The sequence below is a fragment of the Erpetoichthys calabaricus genome, chromosome 4, assembly GCF_900747795.2.
Source record: "Erpetoichthys calabaricus chromosome 4, fErpCal1.3, whole genome shotgun sequence".
Lineage (NCBI taxonomy): Eukaryota > Metazoa > Chordata > Cladistia > Polypteriformes > Polypteridae > Erpetoichthys > Erpetoichthys calabaricus.
Genome location: NC_041397.2, coordinates 23,081,768 through 23,105,919, shown reverse-complemented (window position 1 = coordinate 23,105,919; position 24,152 = coordinate 23,081,768). Strand labels below are relative to the sequence as shown.

The 24,152-nt window shown below is 40.7% G+C and overlaps 1 protein-coding gene across 2 annotated transcripts in view; it reads right to left on the bottom strand.

Annotated features, from left to right (window-relative positions):
* The window catches only part of LOC114649885 (thrombospondin type-1 domain-containing protein 1), a 51,957-nt gene extending 44,944 nt beyond the window's left edge, over window positions 1–7,013 (bottom strand). The window contains exon 1 of one of the 2 annotated variants that reach the window (XM_051926333.1): window positions 6,701–7,013. In XM_051926333.1, the coding sequence (XP_051782293.1) occupies window positions 6,701–7,004 (304 nt within the window). In that variant the 5' untranslated portion in view covers window positions 7,005–7,013. The remainder of the gene's footprint in view (window positions 1–6,700) is intronic. The other variant, XM_028799251.2, reaches the window with a different exon arrangement.
* Window positions 7,014–24,152: the final 17,139 nt, after the last annotated feature.

Here is a 24,152-nt window from a genome sequence, read left to right as displayed (position 1 = left end):
TGGAAGATTGTGGGTTCGCTTCCCGGTTCCTCCCTGTGTGGATAGTGCTTTGAGTACTGAGAAAAGCGCTATATAAATGTAATGAATTATTATTATTATTATTATTATATACATATATACAGTATACTGCTCAAAAAAACTAAAGGAACCCTTTTTAATGAGAGTATAACAACAAGTCAATTAAACTTGTGGGCTATTCATCTGGTCAGTTAAGTAGCAGAGGGGCTTGTTAATCAGTTTCAGCTGCTTTGGTGTTAATGAAATTAACAATAGGTGACCTAGAGGGGCAACAATGAGACAACCCCCAAAAGAGGAATGAATGGTTTAATAGGTGGAGGGAGGCCACTGACATTTTTGGTGCCAACCCACCAAGAAGTTACAGCAATTGTGAATCCAATCAAACACAAAATGAGCAAATTCAACTCGGGGCTGAGAAACTGACAGAGAGGTAGTGGAGATGACAGATGGGACGGCCAGCAGTGACAAAAGGGTTAACACTGAAAAAAAAAACCAACTATTTGCTTTCTTACCTCAACCCTTCATACAAATATATGTGGGGAATGCTGGGTACTTCAGCTAGTAAGCCTATAAAAACCTGCGTGGACATGGATTGCACATTCAGACACCACACTGTGACCCAAAAGTTTGTACCTGTGTGGCATTGTGTGGCCCTGTCACCCACTACTTAGGTAATACAGGAGTAATAAAACTCTACAATGGGAAGAAGGTATAAGGAGTATTGTGTCATTGAAGAATTAAGGCAAAGTTTGAAGGTCAGGTTTATAGGACAGTGCTAAGACCAGCAATGACACATGGAGCTGAGACGTGGGCAGTAAAGGGGGCACAGCAGGAGGTTGAAGTGGTGCGGACATGAGATGAAGACGGACAGCAAATTCATGGGCAAAAGAGTGATGGACAATGAAGTACAGGGGAAGAGAAAGCGAAGGAGGACCAAAGTGGAAATGGACTGATACTGTAAATTAAAAGAAGATCTGAAGGACAAGGCTCTGAACTGCAGGACTGAGCTGTAGCTGGAGAAGGTTGATCAGACACATTGACCACCCATAAAAGTGAAGAGAAGATGAAGATAAGTTTGAAATAATTAAATGAAAAAATAACCGTGCACTGATTGTGTGGAGTCTGCCCACTTTCCTCCATCTTGGGGGCGTCTTATTAGGATACCTGGTGACTCGACATTAAGGATGGATGTAATGTGTTATTGTGCCATGTCAAGATCTGGCATCCCACCTAAAGAAGCCCCTTCTTACACCTGATGCTTTTCAAACAGATTTGAGCTCAACAAGTTCATGTCAGAGAAAAAGCAGGATTAGGAAAGACGGCCCAGAGTGACTCCAAGTCGTTTTTGCCGGGGTACGTTGCTATTGCGCAGTGAACTTCAAATGACTTTACCCAAAGTGTGTCTTTTTAGGCTTGGCATATTCTTCTGTGGTGTATGAGGGAGTGAGGACTCGGGTTAAAAGCAGTGTTGAGGTAACAGACAAGATCCCAGCTAGAGGAGGTCCGCACCAGGGGTCTCCTTGACATCCTTACCTCTTTGATGTGATTATGGATGTGTTGAGTTATGAGATAAAAGAAAAGTCCCCCTGGTGTGTGCTCTTTACTGATGACATTGTGTTGAGTAGCACCAGGAAAGAGGAAGTGCAGAGAGGATATTGGAAGAATAGAGAAGACCTTTGGAAGATAGAGAGCTGAAGATAAACAGGTAGAAGACGACAGAATGTCTGAGGTTTAATGAAGATCAGGAGAACTTAGCCAGCAGGGGGAGTTATTGAAAAGAGGGGATAAAAATACAGAATGGGAAGAAGGTATCAGTGATAGGGTGTGATCGAAGAATTTAGGCAAAGATTAAAGGTCAGGTTTTTAAGACAGTGGTAGGACCGGCAACGATGTATGGAGCTGAGACGTGGGCAGTAAAGGGGGCACAGCAGGAGAAGAAGTTGAAAGTGGCAGACATGAGGTTGTTGAGAAGGATGTGTGGAGTCACAAAAAAAGGACAGAATAAGAAATGAGACAGTCAGGGGTACAACAAAATATGGGAGAGATGGCTAAGAAGGTACAGGAAAGGAGACTGGATGTGTGATGAGGAGAGACAAGGAATATGTGGGCAAAAGAGTGATGGGCATGGAAGTACAGGAAGGAGAAAGCAAGGGAGGACCAAAGCAAAGGGGGATGGATAAATTAAAAGAAGATCTGAAGGACAAGGAGGAGCCTGCAGGACTGAGTGGTTTGGAGAAGGCTGATCAGGCACATTGACACCACGTAGAAGTGGGAACAGCTGAAGAAGAAGATACAGATATATAGATAAATATATATATATATACAGTATATATACTAGATGTGTAAGCTCATGCTGTAAAAAGCCCTAGAAAGTCCTAGAAACTATTGAAATCGTCAGTAAAAAATTGAAATGTAGAGATGTCAGGTAATTGAAAGGAACTACTCTAGGCATCTCTCTCCTAAGAGGTTTCATTTTGCTGATGTGCTCGCATTGCTTGTGCATTAGCGGCAGGAGGAAAAGTAAAATGGACACCGTGTTGCTGATGTTAGAGGCTAAGCGGCTTTGTCTTTCTTCTGAGGTTTCATTTTGCAGATGTGTTCACCTCATTTGTGTTATTAGCGGCTAAGCGATCTTCTCCACCTCTCACTTCTGGGCCGGACAGACAGACAGACACACTTCCACGTGTAGACGTTTATATATAAAATATGTAAAAAAAGGCCTTGACTGGCCAATCAGTTTGGAGAAGGTTGATGAGGCACATCAACCCCACGTAGAAGTGGGAAAAGAAGAAGAAGAAGATACAAATATCCATCCATCCATTATCCAACCTGCTATATCCTCAAACAGGGTCACGGGAGTCTGCTTGAGCAAATCCCAGCCAGCACAGGGCACCAGCCCACCACAGGGCACACACACACACACACACCCACACACCAAGCACAATTTAGGATCACCAATGCACCTAACCTGCATGTCTTTGGGCTGTGGGAGGAAACCAATGCAGACACAGGGAGAACATGCAAACTCCATGCAGGGAGGACCCGGGAAGCGAACCCAGGGCTCCAAACTGCGAGGCAGCAGCGCTACCACTGCGCCGCCCCAGATACAAAAAAATAAAAAAATTAATAAATAAATAATAAATAATAAATAAATAAATAATATATATATACACTAGCTGTGTAGGCCTGGGGTCCTACATAGAAGTAGGTAAAGATGAAGAGGAAGAAGAAGAAAAAGCATATTCTTGTCCAGTACAACTGAATTAATTTCCTTGAGCTGACATATAATTAATTTAGAAGCAACATAAACGAATTTCATTACTTTAATTAACAGCACCAAATGACAGAAGTGCTGTATGGCAATTCCCCAATTATATTACACTGACTGAACTCTAATGGCATATGTTTTTAAAGTTTAAACATCTGTCAAACCCCAGCAAGTTGAAGTTGATTCAAATGAAGCAAGCACCCACAGTTTACGTACCCGTTTTCAAACACAGTGGACGTCATTCTGTTGGATATCATAATAACAAACTCCGTTTATATTTAAACAAAGCACATAAAGCTCACTGGCGCAGCGTCACCGTCCCCACAATACGTCCCCCGGCCCGTTGCTATCACCTCCCACTCATCAGCTTCATTTTGTTTTTTAGCATTTACCATAGACCGCTGCTATTTCGGATTCTTCTGGGAATCTTTCTGAAGTTTTTCAGTTATCTTCCTTGGCAAAAATGTCTCAGTTTCACAAGTTTAGTTAATTAGCATTATGGGGGGAAGGTCATATTACAAAGAGAGTTTTGGGGTACGCCATGCATTTGTACCGTCTCAGAGAAAAGTCAAGTCTTTGTACGTCACCAAACCGTCTTCAGGGGTTATGTAAAGGGCACTGTGCGTGTGTGTGTCTTCAGTGACCTGGCAAACAAACCGCATCCCCCACAAGGCAGGACGAGGGGGTCGTCTCCATGGGAGGAGAGCACTTGTTTTAATTTGTTAATTATACCTGATAAAAAATGAACAGTCTGGGCCGGGCCGGGCCTGTATGCTCTGCTCAGTGGCTGATGGGAAATCTGCACTTCATTTTATTACACACTGCAGATCCAACTTAATAAACAAGATCTGGCACGGTTACATCTCAACATTTGGTGACATCATTTTATGAAGAGGATCCAACAAGTTATTTGTCTGACAGGAGAAAAAGCAAACTGAACAAAAACTGTTGGGTACTCCAAAAAACTGTCAACCAAAAAAAGAGAGAGAATAAGGGAAATAAAAACTTTAAAAATGCACCTTGTTTAAAGCAGAAATGATTTAGTAAACACAACACATGAATGATTAGCAATCACTAAATTTGAACAGAGCAAAGCTGGTGTGCCTTGTCCGGACCCTCCTAAAAGGTGTGCGTGTGTGGTAGGGTCTCTCGTTAACTGCAATTTACACTTTTTACATGTGTGTGTCCTGTAAACCGTTTAGATTCATTCACCGGGAAATTTTCATCACCGCGCCTGTAATATACTGCTCACTATGAAAGACACCATAAAAGAAAGAAAGAAAGAAAGAAAGAAAGAAAGAAAGAAAGAAAGAAAGAAAGAAAGAAAGAGGACTAAACTATAAAGCTCAGTATGAAAGGCATAAGATTTTCATTTGAATTATTTGTATTATTAGTATGAAAAGCATCATATAAGAAAGAAAAAAAGAAAGAAAGAAAGAAACAAACAAAACTAAACTATATAGCTTAGTATGAAACGCACAATATAAGAAAGAAAGAAAGAAAGAAAGAAAGAAAGAAAGAAAGAAAGAAAGAAAGAAAGAAAACTAAACTATATAGCTTAGTGTGAAAGGCACCATATAAGATTTTCATTTAAATTATTTGTGTTATTAGTATGAAAGGCACCATGAAAGAAAGAAAGAAAGAAAGAAAGAAAGAAAGAAAGAAAGAAAGAAAGAAAGAAAGAAAGAAAGGACTAAACTATAAAGCTCAGTATGAAAGGCATAAGATTTTCATTTGAATTATTTGTATTATTAGTATGAAAAGCATCATATAAGAAAGAAAAAAAGAAAGAAAGAAAGAAAGAAACAAAACTAAACTATATAGCTTAGTATGAAGCGCACAATATAAGAAAGAAAGAAAGAAAGAAAGAAAGAAAGAAAGAAAGAAAGAAAGAAAGAAAGAAAGAAAGAAAACTAAACTATATAGCTTAGTGTGAAAGGCACCATATAAGATTTTCATTTAAATTATTTGTGTTATTAGTATGAAAGGCACCATGAAAGAAAGAAAGAAAGAAAGAAAGAAAGAAAGAAAGAAAGAAAGAAAGAAAGAAAGAAAGAAAGAAAGGACTAAACTGTAAAGCTCAGTATGAAAGGCATAAGATTTTCATTTGAATTATTTGTATTATTAGTATGAAAAGCATCATATAAGAAAGAAAAAAGAAAGAAAGAAAACTAAACTATATAGCTTAGTATGAAACGCACAATATAAGAAAGAAAGAAAGAAAGAAAGAAAGAAAGAAAGAAAGAAAGAAAGAAAGAAAGAAAGAACACTAAACTATATAGCTTAGTGTGAAAGGCACCATATAAGATTTTCATTTAAATTATTTGTGTTATTAGTATGAAAGGCACCAAGAAAGAAAGAAAGAAAGAAAGAAAGAAAGAAAGAAAGAAAGAAAGAAAGAAAGAAAGAAAGGACTAAACTATAAAGCTCAGTATGAAAGGCATAAGATTTTCATTTGAATTATTTGTATTATTAGTATGAAAAGCATCATATAAGAAAGAAAGAAAGAAAGAAAGAAAGAAAGAAAGAAAGAATGTTTTAAGTTTTGAATTGAACTTTATTAATTGTCAATAAATAATTTATATAATCATAAGTAAAAAAACATCACTCATCCCAAGGAAAAGAAATACAAATAATTCACATTTCAAATAAGAAACATCAGTTATCCTCAAGTTTATCGACTGACTCATTAACACACTATCCATTCACAAAAGAATTCAGATTTAAAGTAATTTTGTAGAATTTATATTCTAAGTAAACTCTGGCTTTTACAAGTCCATGAAATATCCCCATCATGACACATTGCCTATTTAATTTATCTTTTTCTTTTCTTCATTTATTAAAGGCCAGCTTGGCCTGTACAATGACGACATTTCCAATCTTACATTCTTCTCGATTACTGTTAATTCAAGAAAGAAAGAAAGAAACTATAATATATAGCTCAGTATGAAAGACACCATATGAGAAAGACAAATATAAAGAAAGAAAGCAAGAAAAACAGGGAGAGGGAAAGAAAGAAAGTCGGAATGCTACATAAAGTATTACTCAATATGAAAGGCACCATATAAGCAGGAAAGCGCGAACACGAAGCTCCCTCGACCCTCGCCTGCGCTGCCCTGTCCCGCCTGTCGATGTCCAGCCAGTCCACTAGTCAGCCCGGCCGCCAGACGGGACACTGAGATGCGAGCGGTTTAACGACTGGCATCTTCTCGGAAATTTTGTGACTATCCTGCCTTGTTAAATTAGGGTTAAGGTAACAAACACGGAGGCTTGCTCCGGACTTAATGAAGCGGCTTGGAGAATGACTGACTGACTACGCGCCTGTGTCACTTTCTGACAGTCCGCTTCGGTGGTCCTCTGCCGTCCTCCTTTCCTCTCTCCCTCCCTACCTCCCCCGTGTGTCGTGCTACTTACTGCGGCTCGGCGAATGGCGGTGACGGCCGAACTCCGATGCGCGGGCTCCGAACGCAGTTGTCTCTCTCTCTCTCTCTCTCACTTGGGTGACTTGACAGCGCAGGAATGTCAGCAGATCTGTGAAGCCGCCTCGTCTCACCGCAGAGTCTCCGGAGAAGCGCCGCCTGACGGGCGCGGGGGGCAGCGCAGCGCAGCGCAGCACACCTCCGTCCCGCCCCTTTCCTTTTCCTGCCTCGCCGAACCCTTCGCAGTTGTGTAGCGCTGTGCTTCTACTTCGTTTAGTGTTAATTGATTCCATTCTCATTTATTTTTTTGTACAATAGTTACACTTAAGCAGAAACGCTAATAATAATTTAGCCGCATTTACAAAGTCAATTAAACAGCGTCCGTCCATTGCGGACTTCGATCCTGAGTTGAATTTTGCAGGGGGAGTTCGGAACCTGAAAACAGAAGGAAAGACGGATCATTTCAATTTTACTCTTCTGGCCATCCTCTCCTTATTAACGTTTTGAGAGTTTTAACTTAAAATTCTCAAAGCTAAATTTACTAGCAGTATCAAGGCAGAAGAGCGCCCTGGTCGGGGTGCCAGTCTTTGCAGATGCCAATCTGGAACTGCCAGTTAATTTGATGCAAGGACTGGATGGGATAAATGGCTGCTCGCATCGGGAGAACGTGCAGTGTGCACTCAAGTAAAGCATTCAAATGTGGGCAGCATCAGCCCTAACCACTGCGCCACTGTCCCAGCCAGCATCTAAAGAGAGGTGTGCACTAGTGTTAAACTAATACCTGAAGAGTGTGTATGGACCAACTCTAGAAAGACTAGGACCACCTAACATAAACTCTGAATGTGTTAATGTAACTGTTCAGCTGTTAATTATGACTACCTACAGTATGCAGAGCCTATAAAAGTATTCGCCCCCTTTATTGTTACACAACATTTGATCAGAGTGTATTTAATTTTTGACACTGGTCAACAGTGGTCTTTAATGTCAAAGTGAAAACTGATCTGTGCAAAGTGGTCTAAATTAATTACAAATCTAAAACACAAAGTAATGGATCCTTTAAGTATTCAACCCCTTCAAGTCAGGATTTAGTGGATGCAGCTTTGGTAGCCATGATGCCTTCAGTCTGCGTGCTCAGGTCTCTCGTGGTCGGCTTTGTATTTCTGCACCCTGACTTCTTTGCCAAACTGTTGAAATTCCCAATTGGACTGAGATCTGAACTCTGACTCGGCCACTCCAGGACACTGCAGCATCCCCACGGCCTGATGCTGCCACCACCCTGCTTCACGGTGATAGCGTGCAGTGTGACACGGGGCTCACACCGATGACCAAAGAGCTCCATTTTGGTCTCATCAGACCACAGAACTTTCTCTCAGCTGACTTCAGAGTCTCCCGTGTGCCTTCTGCCGAGATGTCCTTTGCTTTTTTTCTCCCATAAAGCGTTGTTGTCTGCTTATTCTGTCCAGTCTGAGTGACTGTAGCTTGTAACTCCTCCTGAGTTCTCCGAGGTCTCTTGATGGCCTCTTTGACTCATCTTCTTACACGATCACTCAGTTTTAGTAGAGCAGATTTCCAGGCTGTTCCATACTCTTTCTAATTCTTCAGGACTGATTGAACTGGATGTTTAGTGACTTGGAGGTTGTCTTGTCTCCATTTCCAGGGTTGTGCTTTTCAATCACCTTTTCTCTTGGGAGTTTTCTTTTGTCCTCATTATGTCCGTTAGTCCACCATACTGACTCCACATAAGCTGGTTCTCTAACTTTCAGGTGCAGTTTGGTGTCAATCCCCTGAAACCCCAGAAAGGTGATTGTGGTGGAGAATATTCCAGAAAAAAAGAAAAGCCATAAGTTGTTGCTACAAATGAATCACATAATTGAAACCTTGATGTTGACAAGCTTGATGGAAATGATTTTAGCACACTCTACCAGTTCAAAAAATCGGGACTGGTCTACCCTCGACTTTCTTGTGTACTCAGATATGGGGATGGATATTTGAGGAGTAAACCACAAGACAATCATTATATTTTTATATCATGCACATTAAAGAACCATCAAGAACAAATCAAATCAAATTAATAATATACAGTGATATGAAAAAGTTTGGGAACCCCTCTCAGCCTGCATAATAATTGACTCTACTTTCAACAACAAAAAAAACAGTGGTGTGTCTTTCATTTCCTAGGAACATCTGAGTACTGGGGTGTTTTCCGAACAAAGATTTTTAGTGAAGCAGTATTTAGTTATATGAAATTAAATCAAATGTGAAAAACTGGCTGTGCAAAAATTTGGGTCCCCTTGTAATTTTGCTGATTTGAATGCCTGTCACTGCTCAATACTGATTACTTACAACACCAAATTGGTTGGATTAGCTCATTAATCCTTGAACTTCATAGACAGGTGTGTCCAATCATGAGATATAAAGGTATTTAAGGTGGTCAATTACAAGTTGTGCTTCCATTTGACTCTCCTCTGAAGAGTGACAGCATGGGATCCTCAAAGCAACTCTCAAAAGATCTGAAAACAAAGATTGTTCAGTCTCATGGTTTAGGGGAAGGCTACAGAAAGCTATCTCAGAGGTTTAAACTGTCAGTTTCAACTGTAAAGAATGGAATCAGGAAATGGAAGGCCACAGGCACAGTTGCTGTTAAACCCAGCAGGTCTGACAGGCCAAGAAAAATACAGGAGCGACATATGAGCAGGATTGTGAGAATGGTTATAGACAACTCAGAGATCACCTCCAAAGACCTGCAAGAACATCTTGCTGCAGATGGTGTATCTGTACATCGTTCTACAATTCATCACAATTTGCACAAAGAACATCTGTATGGCAGGGTGATGAGAAAGAAGCCCTTTCTGCACTCACTCCACAAACAGTGTCGCTTGTTGTACTGTATGTCAGTGCTCATTTAGACAAGCCAGATTCATTTTGGAACAAAGTGCTTTGGACTGATGAGACAAAAATTGAGTTATTTGGTCATAATAAAAAGCGCTTTGCATGGCAGAAGAAGAACACCGCATTCCAAGAAAAACACCTGTTACCTACTGTCAAATTTGGTGGAGGTTCCATCATGCTGTGGGGCAGATGAATTCAACCCAATATCAACAAATTCTTCAGGATAATGTTCAATCATCAGTCACAAAGTTGAAGTTACACAGGGGTTGGATATTCCAACAAGACAATGACCCAAAACACAGTTGGAAATCTACAAAGACATTCATGCAGAGGGAGAAGTACAATGTTCTGGAATGGCCGTCACAGTCCCCTGACTTGAATATCATCGAAAATCTATGGGATGATTTGAAGCAGGATGTCCATGCTCGGCAGCCATCAAATTTAACTGAACTGGAGAGATTTTGTATGAAGAATGGTCAACAATACATCCATCCAGAATCCAGACTCTCATCAAAGGCTATAGGAGGACAGCGTCTAGAGGCTGTTATTTTTGCAAAAGGAGGCTCAACTAAGTATTGATCTCATATCTCTGTTGAGGTGCCCAAATGTATGCACCTGTCTAATTTTGTTATGATGCATATTGCATATTTTCTGTTAATCCAATAATCTTAATGTCACTGCTGAAATACTACTGTTTCCATAAGGTATGTCATATATTAAAAGGAAGTTGCTACTTTGAAAGGTCAGCCAATGATAAACAAAAATCCAAAGAATTAAGAGGGGTTCCCAAACTTTTTCATATGACTGTATTGAACAATTATTATAAATGTAAAGTTGAATAAATCAGACTCTGCAGCTGCATGAATGAAAGGTCAAGTACCACTTCCGGTTAGCGGAAGTAGCCCAAAAGTTGATAGAAATCTACGTTTGTACCTAATACTTGTATGCAAAATTTGGTTGACCTAAGTGAAAGCGTCCTCAAGTTATCGTCTTCACACACACACACACACACACACACACAGACAGAATTCCTAAGGTGGTACTTTTGGACTCAGGGAGGTCTAAGGCCAGGTTTATACGTCATGCGATGTGACGTGTGCTCCAGCAGACACTACTGCTATGTAAGGGTTGTACTGTTTATACTTGCGCACATACTTTATGTAAATCTGGAAGATTCCACCAGGTGGCAGTACAAGATATTATCAAGGTTCAGCTTCTCTGTGTTGTGAATTGCCTGAAACACCCATTAAATTCTGAGGACACCTTACCGCAATATCTCTGAAAAGGATGGATGTTTAACGATTAAATGTCTTGATGCATGCTCAATAATCCAGGTAAGGAAATTCTAGAAAGTTGAATCAGTTCATCTGGACATACTTCTTTTCCAGGGAGATACGTTACATCACTCATCCAAGTGACTTCCTCAGTCTCAGTTGACTGCAGGTTTCTCCACCCTTATAAACAGTACCTTTGCATAATGACCAAAACTAGCACCATTGACTAACAATGGGCCGTGTGATCAATGATATGCAAATTGTCAATTGATCAATGGCCATGAGTACCATTCACAGAGAGTTGGGGAATGGCTGCAATCACAGCATTGTAAGATGGTGAAAGATGTACCCTTAGGCACCCTCCTCGGTTCAGAGATGGTCGTTCCTTTTTCACGTAAATGGCCTACTTGACTCCTCGCTCAAACCAGCATTCCTCCCTGTCCAGGATGTGCACATCTTCATCACTGAAAGAGTGACCACTGTCCTGTAGGTGTAAATAGACTGCGGAGTCCTGGCCTGATGAGGTAGCTCTTCTGTGTTGTACCATCCACTTCGCCAGAGGCTGTTTGGTTTCCCTGATGTATAATTCACGGCAATCCTCTTGGCACTTAACTGCGTAACTGTTATAAACTTAACTGTTTGTAAGGTTGCAGAAACCTGCAGTCAACTGAGACTGAGGAAGTCACTTGGATGAGTGATGTAACGTATCTCTCTGGAAAAGAACTATGTCCAGATGAACTGAATCAACTTTCTAGAATTAATGATTAAATCCGTCAATCCAAGGCTGCGCCCATTCCAGCAAGCATCGGGTACGAGGCAGAAATCTCCGGATGGGGCATCAGCTCATCGCAAGGTGAACACAAGCACACACACACATACACTAGCATCATATTAGCGTCACCACATCCTCAAACCTTCATGTCTTTGGAAAGAAACCGGAGTTCACTGTGGAAACCCACCAGGGAATCATGCAAACTCCAGGCAAGGCACACCAGGGACGCGACTCCCTACAGTGAGTGCCGCCCCCACATGTGTAATTATTATCTGTATTCATTATTTAAATGAAGATGCAGAGGACAGAAAGATATGGAAGAAGATGATCTGCTGTGGCAACCCCTAACGGGAGCAGCCAAAAGAAGAATTCATTATTTAAATGAAGTTAAGGACTTATCTATAGAATGTAACATACATACTTTAGCACATTTCATCATGAGAGTGATATCAAGTATAAATGTAAGAATTCTAAATGTGCAGAGAGCTGGAATATCATAAATGTAATGTGTTCTGTGTGTGGCGATTGCTGCTGTCAGGTCAGGAGGAAGCCCCGGAAGCAGGTAGTGATTAACAACTGGGTCGGTTTTAAGATGGCGTTTACAACGTCTACTTTAATGATAAAGTAACGTATGAGGTTAAAGTGGACATTTTGAGATTAAAGCCAAAATTTCCACTTTAATCACAAAACAGACCTTTTCATTGTGTCTCTAATTTTTTTCTCTGTGGCTCAAATATGTTGCCATACATTCTGATGCAGTTGTGAAAAAAAAAGACGCCACAGAAGATGGTGAGTGAGAATTTTAAAATGTATCGTGTCATTATGTTGGGGAATATGCGACGTTTGAATATCAAAGCACCATGAATGCATTTGTATGTCGTCATTTTGCTTCACCACATCGAACCATTCAATCAGTCAGTCAGTCATTTTCCAACCTGCTATATCCTAGCACAGGGTCACGGGGGTCTGCTGGAGCCAATCCCAGCCAGCACAGGGTGAAAAGCACGAACCATTCATCAAACATCAAAGCACACACGTCGATCCCGGAAGATCTGCAAAGTGGCTTTCTGCCACATGTAGATAGTAAGCAGAGACTCTGATGTCACGTTCCGACTTTTATCACACAGCTCTGCAACTTTTTGCTGGTACTGCAACTCGCGCACACGTCATGTTAATTTCTGAGGACCTACTCAAAGGACGCGTCAAATGAACGCTGGGAACCTGTGGCAGCCATGATGTGTGTGCATACGCGTTCTGAGTGTAAAGTATAAACGAGCCCTAAAACGTGGAGATTCATCAAAATCACAACATTGAATTTTTTGGAGGATTCCAGTACTTTCCCTATATTTCATATACGAGAAAGTCAGGGAGGTCTAAAACGTCGAGGTTCATCAAAATCTCGACGTCGAATCTTTGGACAATTACAATTGTTTCCCTATGCTTTGTATACGAGAAAGTAAAAGTGAAGCTTATGATGTTATTTATCATAATCTGGACTTTCAGAAAGCATTTGATAAGGTGCCATATGAGATGTTGAGCATCAAACTGCAAGAAGTGGGAGTGCAGGGTGATGTTTGTAGAAGGGTGCAGAATTGGCTCAGACACAGGAAGAGGAGGGTGATGGTGAGAAGAACCTTAACAGAGTAGTGACCAGCAGGGGTCAGTGCTGGGGCCGCTGCTATTTTTAATATATATAAATGATTTAGATAGGAATATAAATAACAAGCTGGTCAAGTTTGCAGATGATACCAAGATTGGCAGATAATCTCAAATCTGTTGAATCATCACAGTGGGACTTGGACAGCAGACAGGTTTGGGCAGATTTGTGGCAGATGAAGCTTAATGTCAGTAAATGTAAAGAAGTAAAACTGTGAGGTTTGAATACACAATGGGAGGTCAGAAAATTGAAAGTACGACTTATGACTTAAGGGATGGCCAGCAGCCTTACCCAGCCTGGACGAGGGGAGAGAGCGTGCACAGGCCATTATCTCCCCCGCAGCAGTAGGTGGCAGCCCCCCTGGGTTGCAGCGGTGCCTCAGATTCCCAAAGGGCATTATGGGGCATAGACTTCTTCGACTCAGCCCTGTTGGGGTCTGTGTATGTGGCACCAAGGGTCGCTGCAGGGACTGGGGAGCCCTGCTTCATTAGCGTTTCTGTCTCACCCTGAAGTGCTTTCAGACCACACGTGTATAGAAGACTGGAAGTTCTCCTGGGTGGAAGATAAAAGTAGCTGCCTGCCTCAGATGGACAAGCCAGAGTTGGGTGGAAGGTGGACAAAGCTTGCAAGGGGGATTGGACGGCAGTGGAAGAGGGATTGAGAGAGAGAAGGGAGGAATGAGTTATTGTGTTCTACTATGCTTATTGTACTTGTGGCCCTGATGTGAAACACTTGATTCAAAGCGTTTCCCACAATAATAAATTCTTTCGGCCTTTTAACTTGTGTCCATGTCCATGTTTATGTTAGGTTCTTGGGGAGCTGGGGTGCCCCCCTGGTGCCCACATTATGTAAGCAACTACAACTAGCGAAGCAGGTTATTGTTTCACACAGGTGATATCTTTCAACCAAACTGATGCTTGTATTAGTGTCCTCCAAATATAACAACACAAATATGACCATCATTATAAGAATATAGAAAGATTTCAATTATAACACAAAAATAAATTCTTCAGTCTTAAACAGCCACATAAGCCAAAGTCCACACGTGGTTAATAGGTGGGTATTGTTTTATGTATGTAAGCAGCCCCGGTTATGTTCCATGTGTTTAACGGGTGGTTCCCCAAGAGGCGGGGCCACCTGCCAATCACCACCTGGAACTGCCTCCACCATATAAACCCAGAGAGCCTTCCACAGCTCCTGACAGTTCATACTCAGATGCTGTCAGGAGTGGTCAGGTTTTTGCGAATTTAATGTGCTTAATGATTGACAGGATTTTTGAAATTTCACTCAACTGATCTTGGAATTTCATATTGGGAATTTTGGTTGTACTGGATTTCCTTAATGTTTTGGTAAAATCCTATCCTTCATTGTTATTGAAGAGCATTATTTTGTGAAGAATAAATCTTTTATTTTATAAAAAAAAAATCCACAATGCCAATTTTGTATCTAGCCAGGGTTTTTGACAGGATTTCCCCCTCTAGTGGGTATTTTTGGAAGCGCTTTTGAGACATGTTTTTTGGGACTCCAAACCCGTAATGTCTATGAATTAGAGACAGAGCCATGTTTAGGCATGTCCAGGACTGGTGCCACCATTAAAGTGAATTAGGCACGTGCCTAGGGTGCAGATCATAAGGGGGGGAAAACCCAGCCGTACGGGTTAGCTACAAAACAGTCGGTTGGCACACCAACAAGCTTGGCCTAGGGCACAAAATGAGCTAGCACTGGCACTGGGCACGTCCTATTCTGCATTGAGGACCTTCTCAAATGAGAGCACATTGGCATGGTTTTACAGAATCCATTTCACAGAAACAAATTCTGTATTTTAACGCATTAAAGTAGCTTTGTATAAACAGTACTGTAAAATCTTGTATCTTATTTGAAAATAAATTGATAGACCATAAAAAGTCGATGTACTGCCCCATCAAACTCAACGGTGATAGACACGTGGCCCTGCCTCATGGGGAACCATCCATAAAACACAAGGGACATCAGACAGCAAATCTAAACACACAGAAACAAAACTGACATAACGAACACAATAAGACAAATAGTACAAATTAAAATAATAAATGATTGACCCCTCTGCTCAACAGTCTAAAACTACAAATCAAACAATTCTGATGTGATTAAAGTGCACACTGCAGGCTTTCATTTAAGGGCATCTGCTTACATTTCGGTCACAGCATGGAAAAGTGATAAACCTTTATCTACACGGACCCCCATTTCAGGGCACCATAACGTTTGTGACATAGCAATGGCAGGTGTATTAGAGCCGTCACATTTAGGACTTTGTCACATGTCCCTTGCATGCAATGACAGCTTGAAGTCTGCGATTCATAGACACCACCAGGTGCTGAGGTTCTTCTCTGGTGATGCTCTGCCAAGTCCCTAATGCAGCCATCTTCAGCTCCTGCTTGTTTCGGGGTCTTTTTGAAAATCGCTAATTAACTTATGGAATCTCAAGGGTGTTCAAAGTGCACTCGTGATTTTAGGTCTGACGGTTTAGACACTAGTTTTCTAAACATATGGCTCCTTATTTCTCTTTTACCAGGCATTTGGAAATGTAAAGCTCTCCAAACAGTTGCACTGAATATGTTATAAATTTAATTTAAAAAAAGACAATGAATATTTCTGGCATAACAAGTAAATGTGTTTTTTTTTTTAATGTTTTAATGTTTGCCACAACTAAACTACTTGCAGACACAGACATCTGTTGTGCAACATTGGAATGAAAAAAACATCCCACTAAATTTATTACTAGCATGCTGAGTAATACATGAGATCATTCAAATATAATATGAGTTTCATATGGAGTAACATTAAAGTGGCATGATGGCACCTCGGAAAGTGCTGCTACCTCCCGGCCCTGGGTAACTGATGAACTGCCATGCTGGGGTGGCTGCATGTTCTTCAAGAGAATTTGTATGCCATTGTTTACTGAGATCTGCGGTGGGTTAGCACCCTGCCCGGGATTGGTTCCTGCCTTGTGCCCTGTGTTGGCTGGGATTGGCTCCAGCAGACCCCCGTGACCCTGTGTTCGGATTCAGCGGGTTGGAAAATGGATGGATGGATGTTTACTGAGATTGGAAAATGGGAAATGTCTGATGAGCAAATTTCCCCCTGGGGACAAATAAAGTTCTATCTATCTATCTATTATATAGTACCTTACATATCTATCTGTTACATAATGTTTTTCATATCTATCTATTATATAGTGCCTTACATAACTATCTCTCTATCTATGTATTATAAAGTGCCTTTCATATCTATCTATCTGTCTATCTATTTATCTAGCACAGGGGTCCCCAACTCCGGTCCTGAAGGGCCGCAGTGGATGCAGGTTTTCATTCTAACCCTTTTCTTAATGAGTGACCTGTTAACCTAATTAACTTATTTTGAATTCATTTTAATTGACTTGCTTTTGAAGACTCAGACCCCTCAATTGTTTCTTTTTCTTTAATTAGCTGCCAAACAATAATGAGATACAAAATGAGCCAAAACATGACTAGCAAACTGTGTCCATCATACAATATCTGAAAATAAAGAAAGGTCTCAGGATTGTTGGTCTTCTCAGGTCCACAAACATTTGAACAGAGCTCTTAGAAAAGAGAAAATCAATAATTTTGGAAATGGCTGCTATTGCACAATGAGAACGGCAACAAGCCATGGAATTAAAAAACAGGTTTAATTAACAAAAAGAATCGGCGCCTAATTAAGCAACTAGTTGGAGTGAAATTGGGTGGCCTTGACTTAATTGCTCTTCTGTCGGCTCACTCACTTCACATTTCATTTGTGTTTGGGTGCCATTTAAGGAAAGAAATGAAGCAATTCAGAGGAATGATGAAGAAAATCAGAGGAACAAATTTTAAAAAACAAGTCAATTAAAATTAATTCAAAAGAAGTTAATTAGCAGCCACTGGTGCCCTCCAGGACCGGAGCTGGGGACCCTTGATCTGTCATACAGTGCCTTTTCTATCTATGTATCTATCTATAAAAAGCATTACAACAAATGTTTGTGATGTACCATTTGTTGACGTGACCAATGCAATTATATGTCTTTGTTATATGTCATTGGGTATAGGGTTCAATAAAGCAGTTAATGCTTTTGATGTGCCATTTGGTGGAATGGCAGAGAGATCACAACCAGATGGACACATACACTTATCCTTCTATTAAGGTGCATAATAGATGGATAGATAGATAGATGACAGATACCTGTAGGTAGTACTTTATTTGTACCAAGAGGGAAATTTAATTTTTAAACAAGCTCAAACAACAACAACCTCCCTCAAACACACACAATAATTACAAAAAAGAAGAAAGTTCTGACATGGATAAAGATAACAGAGCAATGCCAGTCCCAGTAAGGCACTACACAGGCGTATTGCTGTTAGTATAAAGGAGTTACCTTAGCGCCCCCCCCCCATCCTCTGTAGTGTTTCTTCATGCAAATTTGCTGAATAATTCGTTGGCTGAAAATCCTCATTGCTATTGCATCAGAGAGGGGGTGTGCAGCTTCGTTCATAATGGCACTTAGATATGTTTTAATTTTCTCCTTAGCTACAACCTCTAGGGCGTCCAGAGAACAATGAGCCTGCCTTCTTAATCAGCCTGATAATTTGGTGCAACTCCCATGAAGTGATGGTACCAAAAGATAGATAGATAGATAGATAGATAGATAGATAGATAGATAGATAGATAGATAGATAGATAGATAGATAGATAGATAGATAGATAGATCCAAACTCCCAAACGCGCCTCACTATGCATTACATGTCACATATTTTGCAAAAAAAAGTTATAGTTCCTTTTGTGCGTTGGGAATGTAACACACAAAAGTGGCCATGAACCATAAGTGGCCTAAGGCTTTCATCATTCAGCAACTCTTCGGTTAGAGAAAACAAAGTTCCTGTGGTAGGAAATCACCTTTTGACTCATCTGGCCAGAGAACCTGCTGCCATTTTCCTGCACCTCAGCACTTGTCAATTGTTTGGCTTTACTTCCACAGCGCACAAATGGCTTTTTGGTCATACACTCTTTCATGAAGAACACTTTTGATTAGACTTTTCTGGATTGTGGAGAGGGGTACAAGGGTCCCAAAGGTCTGTGCCAGTTCTAAGCTGATAGCGCTGCTGGACATCCTCCAATTTCAAAAAGGAAGTAAGCCTGACAGATTTCTCATTTGCTGCCCTCACTGGTCAATCTCTGTGTCTCCGTCTTCAACCTTGCTTGTGTGTTTGTGCTTCTGCAGAAGGGCTGAACGGCTCACCTGGAAACCCCCGTCTGCTTGAGAGAACCGTTGATGATGAAGGATGAGCACCCCGCGTCTTGTCCCTGTTCTCACTTTTGCCATACCATAAGATCTGAATGTTAAACCATCACATCTACCACAGCCTCACCTTGTTCAGTCTGTTTGTCCCTTGCCCGGCTTTATTGCCTCCACACAGATGTTTCTACTTCAGTTCATCACTTTGGTTCAAACGACGCATAATGTCATTGATCATAAGTACCTTAATCAAGCATTGGCCTGTATGCTATGGAAAGCCTTTTTAGCATTTAATCACCTTGTTTCATATCAAATTTGCCTTGTGAGCTTTCACATCCAAAAATGGCTAATTAAATGTTAAAATGGCTTGCCATAGTATGAGCACCAAGATCTCAAGTTTTTTAAATGGAGGTAAAGTGCTGCATCACTTTGTTGGTTTCTTTCTTTCAGGACAATCTAATATCTTACTGTTTTGCGCCGCTTTTTGCACAAAGAATCTTTGAAAACCAAAAAAACACTCTTTTCTATCCAGAAGACATAAAATGCCCATCTAAGACAAATATCGTCGTTAACTATTTCTCCCTCTCTCTCCATCTCTCTCTCTCTCTTTCTCTCTCTGTACTGTATATATATATATATATATATATATATATATATATATATATATATATATATATATATATATATATATATATATATACACATACAGGTAAAATTCCGTTACAACGAATATCTTTACAACAAAGTATTTTTATGGTCCCGACAGTTTCCCCATATGACACAAGTCTATAGAAATCTCGTTACTACGAAGTACATTCAGCAGATACTTTCATTACAACGAAGTGACCTTGAAATGCTTGACTGAATCTTCCACAGAGCAGTTAGTTCTCTGGTCGCAGCTCAGTTGTGCACAACAATCCCCAAACAGAAACATTGTAATTTTTTTTCTTTCTTCGAACTTTGCTTGTACTGTTTTTGTTTTCAGTGATACCTTTTGCTTATTGGTTCAAAATGCGGCTGCAAGACTTTTAACTGGAAGCAGCAGAAGCCAACACATTACACCGATTTTAAAAACCCTACACTGGCTGCCGGTTAGCTTCAGAATTGATTTTAAGATACTCCTCTTAACCTATAAGGCACTAAATGGTCTAGCCCCTGCCTACTTGAGTGTCTTGCTCCATCGTCACAATCCCCCTCGTGTTCTTAGATCCGCAGATCAGCTGCTCCTAACCGTTCCCAAGGCACATTTTAAAGCTCGTGGTGAAAGGGCTTTTTCTGTCTGTGCACCCAAGCTCTGGAACTTCTTACCTTTAGTGGTTAGGCAAGCCACTTCAGTCACCACATTCAAATCACACCTAAAAACGCACTTCTTCACATTGGCTTTTAATTCTTAACCTGTCTTATTCCCACTTGCTTTTTGCTATTTCTCTGTTTTATTGGGTCCCCTGACCTGTTTTTAGTGTCTCTGTTTTAATTCTCTCTTAATGTTTGTTTTTAATATTTTGCTTTTAGTTTTGCTTGTTTTAACTGTACAGCGCTTCGGTCAGTTGTAATGCTGTGTTTTTAAGCGCTTAACAAATAAAAATGGTATGGTATGGTATGGTATTGCTCATCAACATTTGAAAAACATCCATTGGAATTAAGCTCAATGTCACCCTCCTACAGAAACGAAAAAACGATAACAGTTCATATTAGAAAAAAAAAACTTGAAATTTTTGCAGCTCTCAATTGCAGCAAAAAGAAAAAAGACGTTGCCGGTGAATTTGGAATTTCGCCATTGACACTGTTAACTTTCTTGAAAGACCGAGCAAAAAAAAAAAGAAGACAAATGTATGCAAACTGCTGCAGTTGAAGATGCAGAAAAAGCCGTTTTTATTTGATTCAGTGACACTCGTTCAAGAAACATTCCTATTAATGCAGCACTCATTCAAGAAAATGTGAGGTTTCTTGTGGGGGGATCCCAAAACAGTTCATAAACCTCACAATACAAAGAAGAAGAAAAGGATGATTCGGCTTCTGATTGATAACTGTGCTGCCAACAACAGGCTTCCACATTTAGATAATGTCCGTGTTGAATTCCTCCCACCCAATTGCACAGCAGTGCTTCAGCCATTGGATTTGGGCATCATTTGCACCCTGAAAGTGTATTATCACAAGGAAATGCTGAGAAAAATTCTCGTCATCATAACTTGTAGACAGGAGGAGATTAAAATTAATGCAAACGAAGCTATTGAAATGATTGCAGACGCCTGGACACAAGTTAAAGAAAGCACTATAGCAACAAATACAGAATCTTATTACTACGAAATTTTCATTACAACAAAATATTTTTTATGTCCCTGGCAGTTTGTTGTAACATAATTTTACCTGTATATAACCCCCTCTTAAACGGTGATATAATGGGAAACAAATGCAGTGTTTGTTTGACCTCATCTTTGCTCGATCAGCTGCTGGTTTGCCACGTAATCTGTACTTCACTCACATACCCCCTGACAAGCGCTACACATATCATATCCACACATTGCTCTTGCCATCACTCTGATACAGCAGGTTCATTTTTGTCTCGTATGTCCACAAGACCTTTCCCTAGAATTCTGCAGGCTCTTTTAAGTCCTATTGCACAAACTGTAATCTGACCATCTTGTTTTTGTGGCTAACTAGTGGTGTGCATCTTGCAGTGTGTCCTCTGTGTTTCAGTTCATGAAGACTTCTGCTGATAGTCGTCTCTGGCATACACATCTGCCCCCTGTTTCTGACTGTTTATGATCTGTTGGACAGGCGTTTGAGGCTTTTTCATTGACCATAGTGAGGATTCTTCTGTTGTCTACACTGGAGGTCTTCCTTGGCCTACCAGTCCTGTTTTGATTACTGTGCTCACCAGTGTGTTTTTTCTTATTCATGATATTCCAGACAGTTGATTTAGGTCATCCTAAGGTTTGATTGATGTCTCTGTTTTATTCTTGTTTTTCTGCCTCATAATGGCTTCTTTGACTTTCATTGACACAGCTCTTGTCTTCATGTTGAACAATGTCAGCTACAGACTCCAAAGAGTAGAAACATGCTGAGGTATCTTACGAGTCCATGAAACACATGTGAGGAATCACAAACACCTGTGATGCCAATTGTTACAAACATTATGGTGCCCTGAAATGGGGGAACCATGTAGACAAAGTGTTGTCATTTCTAAATGTTGTGAACTAAATGTTTGCAAATCCCCTTAAATGAAAGTCTGCCATGAGCACTTTAATCACATCTAAATGATTTGATTTGTAATTTTAAACTGTGGAGCAGAAGGAGAAATGTGTGCTTATCCCAAACATCTATGTGTGTATAGATACAGTATATATATATCCATCCATCCATCCATTGTCTCCCGTTTTTACGAGGTCGGGTCGCGGGGGCAGCAGCTTGAGCAGAGATGCCCAGACTTCCCTCTCCCCGGATATATATATATATATATATATATATACATATACACACTAGGGGGCAAGCCCCCTACTCGCTTCGCTCGCCCACTCTCCTGGGGGACGCGCTTAACACTTGTGGCCTTATGTGGCAGTTCATGAATTATGAAGGTATTGAAGCCAGTGACTGGCTCACACGTTCCCCCAACCTGAATCCAATTGAACACCCCAGGGATGTTATTCATCAGTGCATGTGATGCTGTCAAGTAGCGCCACAGATCGTCCATGAACTCACCGATGCCCTGATCCAGGTGTGGGAGGAGATCCCCCAGGACACCATCAGCTGACTCCTCAGGACCACACCCAGACATTGTCAAGAATACATTCAGACATGTGGGGGTCACACGCACTACTGAGTCACTTCATGAGTTGCCGTGACAAAATTCATGCAGGTTGGATCAGCCTGTGATTTCAATTTTTGACTTTGATTTTTGGTGTGATGTTGAATCAGCCCTCAGTAGGTTGGTGATTTTGTTTTCCATTGACTGTTGTTACATCATTTTGTTCTCAATGAATTACACAGGATTACTCAGTGAAGATTTTCCACTTGAATATTTTGTTCATTAACATTTGATGTTAAACTCCTGTATGGTCTTGGCCACCGTGCTGCAGCTCAGTTTGAGGGTGTTGGCAATCTTCTTATAGCCGAGGCCATCTTTATGTAGAGCAACAATTCTTGTTTTCAGATCCTGAGAGTTCTTTGCCATGAGGTGCCATGTTGAACTTCCAGTGACCAGTATGAGAGAGTGTGGGAGCGATAACACCAAATTTAACACACCTGAGACTTTGTAACACTAACAAGTCACATGACAACAAGGAGGGAAAATGGCTAATTGGGAACAATTTGGGCAATTTTCACTTAGGGGTGTTCTCACTTTTGTTCCCAGCGGTTTAGACATTAATGGCTGTGTGTTGAGTTATTTTGAGAGGACAGCAAATTTACACTGTGATACAAACTGTACACTGACTACTTTACATTGTATCAAAATGTCATATCTTCAGTGTTGTCCCATGAAAAGATATAATAAAATATTTACAAACATGCAAGGGGTGCACTCACTTTTGTGAGAAACTGTATATATATATATATATATATATATATATATATATATATATATACACAGTGCATCCGGAACGTATTCACAGCGCATCACTTTTTCCACATTTTGTTATGTTACAGCCTTATTCCAAAATTGATTAAATTCATTTTTTTCCTCAGAATTCTACACACAACACCCCATAATGACAACGTGAAAAAAATTTACTTGAGGTTTTTGCAAATTTATTAAAAATAAAAAAATTAAGAAAGCACATGTACACAAGTATTCACAGCCTTTGCCATGAAGCTCGAAATTGAGCTCAGGTGCATCCTGTTTCCCCTGATCATCCTTGAGATGTTTCTGCAGCTTAATTGGAGTCCACCTGTGGTAAATTCAGTTGATCGGACATGATTTGGAAAGGCACACACCTGTCTATATAAGGTCCCACAGTTGACAGTTCATCTCAGAGCACAAACCAAGCATGAAGTCAAAGGAATTGTCTGTAGACCTCCGAGACAGGATTGTCTCAAGGCACAAATCTGGGGAAGGTTACAGAAAAATTTCTGCTGCTTTGAAGGTCCCAATGAGCACAGTGGCCTCCATAATCCGTAAGTGGAAGAAATTCGAAACCACCAGGACTCTTCCTAGAGCTGGCTGGCCATCTAAACTGAGCGATCGGGGAAGAAGGGCCTTAGTCAGGCAGGTGACCAAGAACCCGTTGGTCACTCTGTCAGAGCTCCAGAGGTCCTCTGTGGAGAGAGGAGAACCTTCCAGAAGGACAACCATCTCTGCAGCAATCCACCAATCAGGTCTGTATGGTAGATTGGCCAGACGGAAGCCACTCCTTAGTAAAAGGCACATGGCAGCCCGCCTGGAGTTTGCCAAAAGGCACCTGAAGGACTCTCAGACCACGACAGAGAAAATTCTCTGGTCTGATGAGACAAAGATTGAACTCTTTGGTGTGAATGCCAGGCGTCACGTTTGGAGGAAACCAGGCACGGCTCATCACCAGGCCAATACCATCCCTACAGTGAAGCATGGTGGTGGCAGCATCATGCTGTGGGGATGTTTTTCAGCGGCAGGGA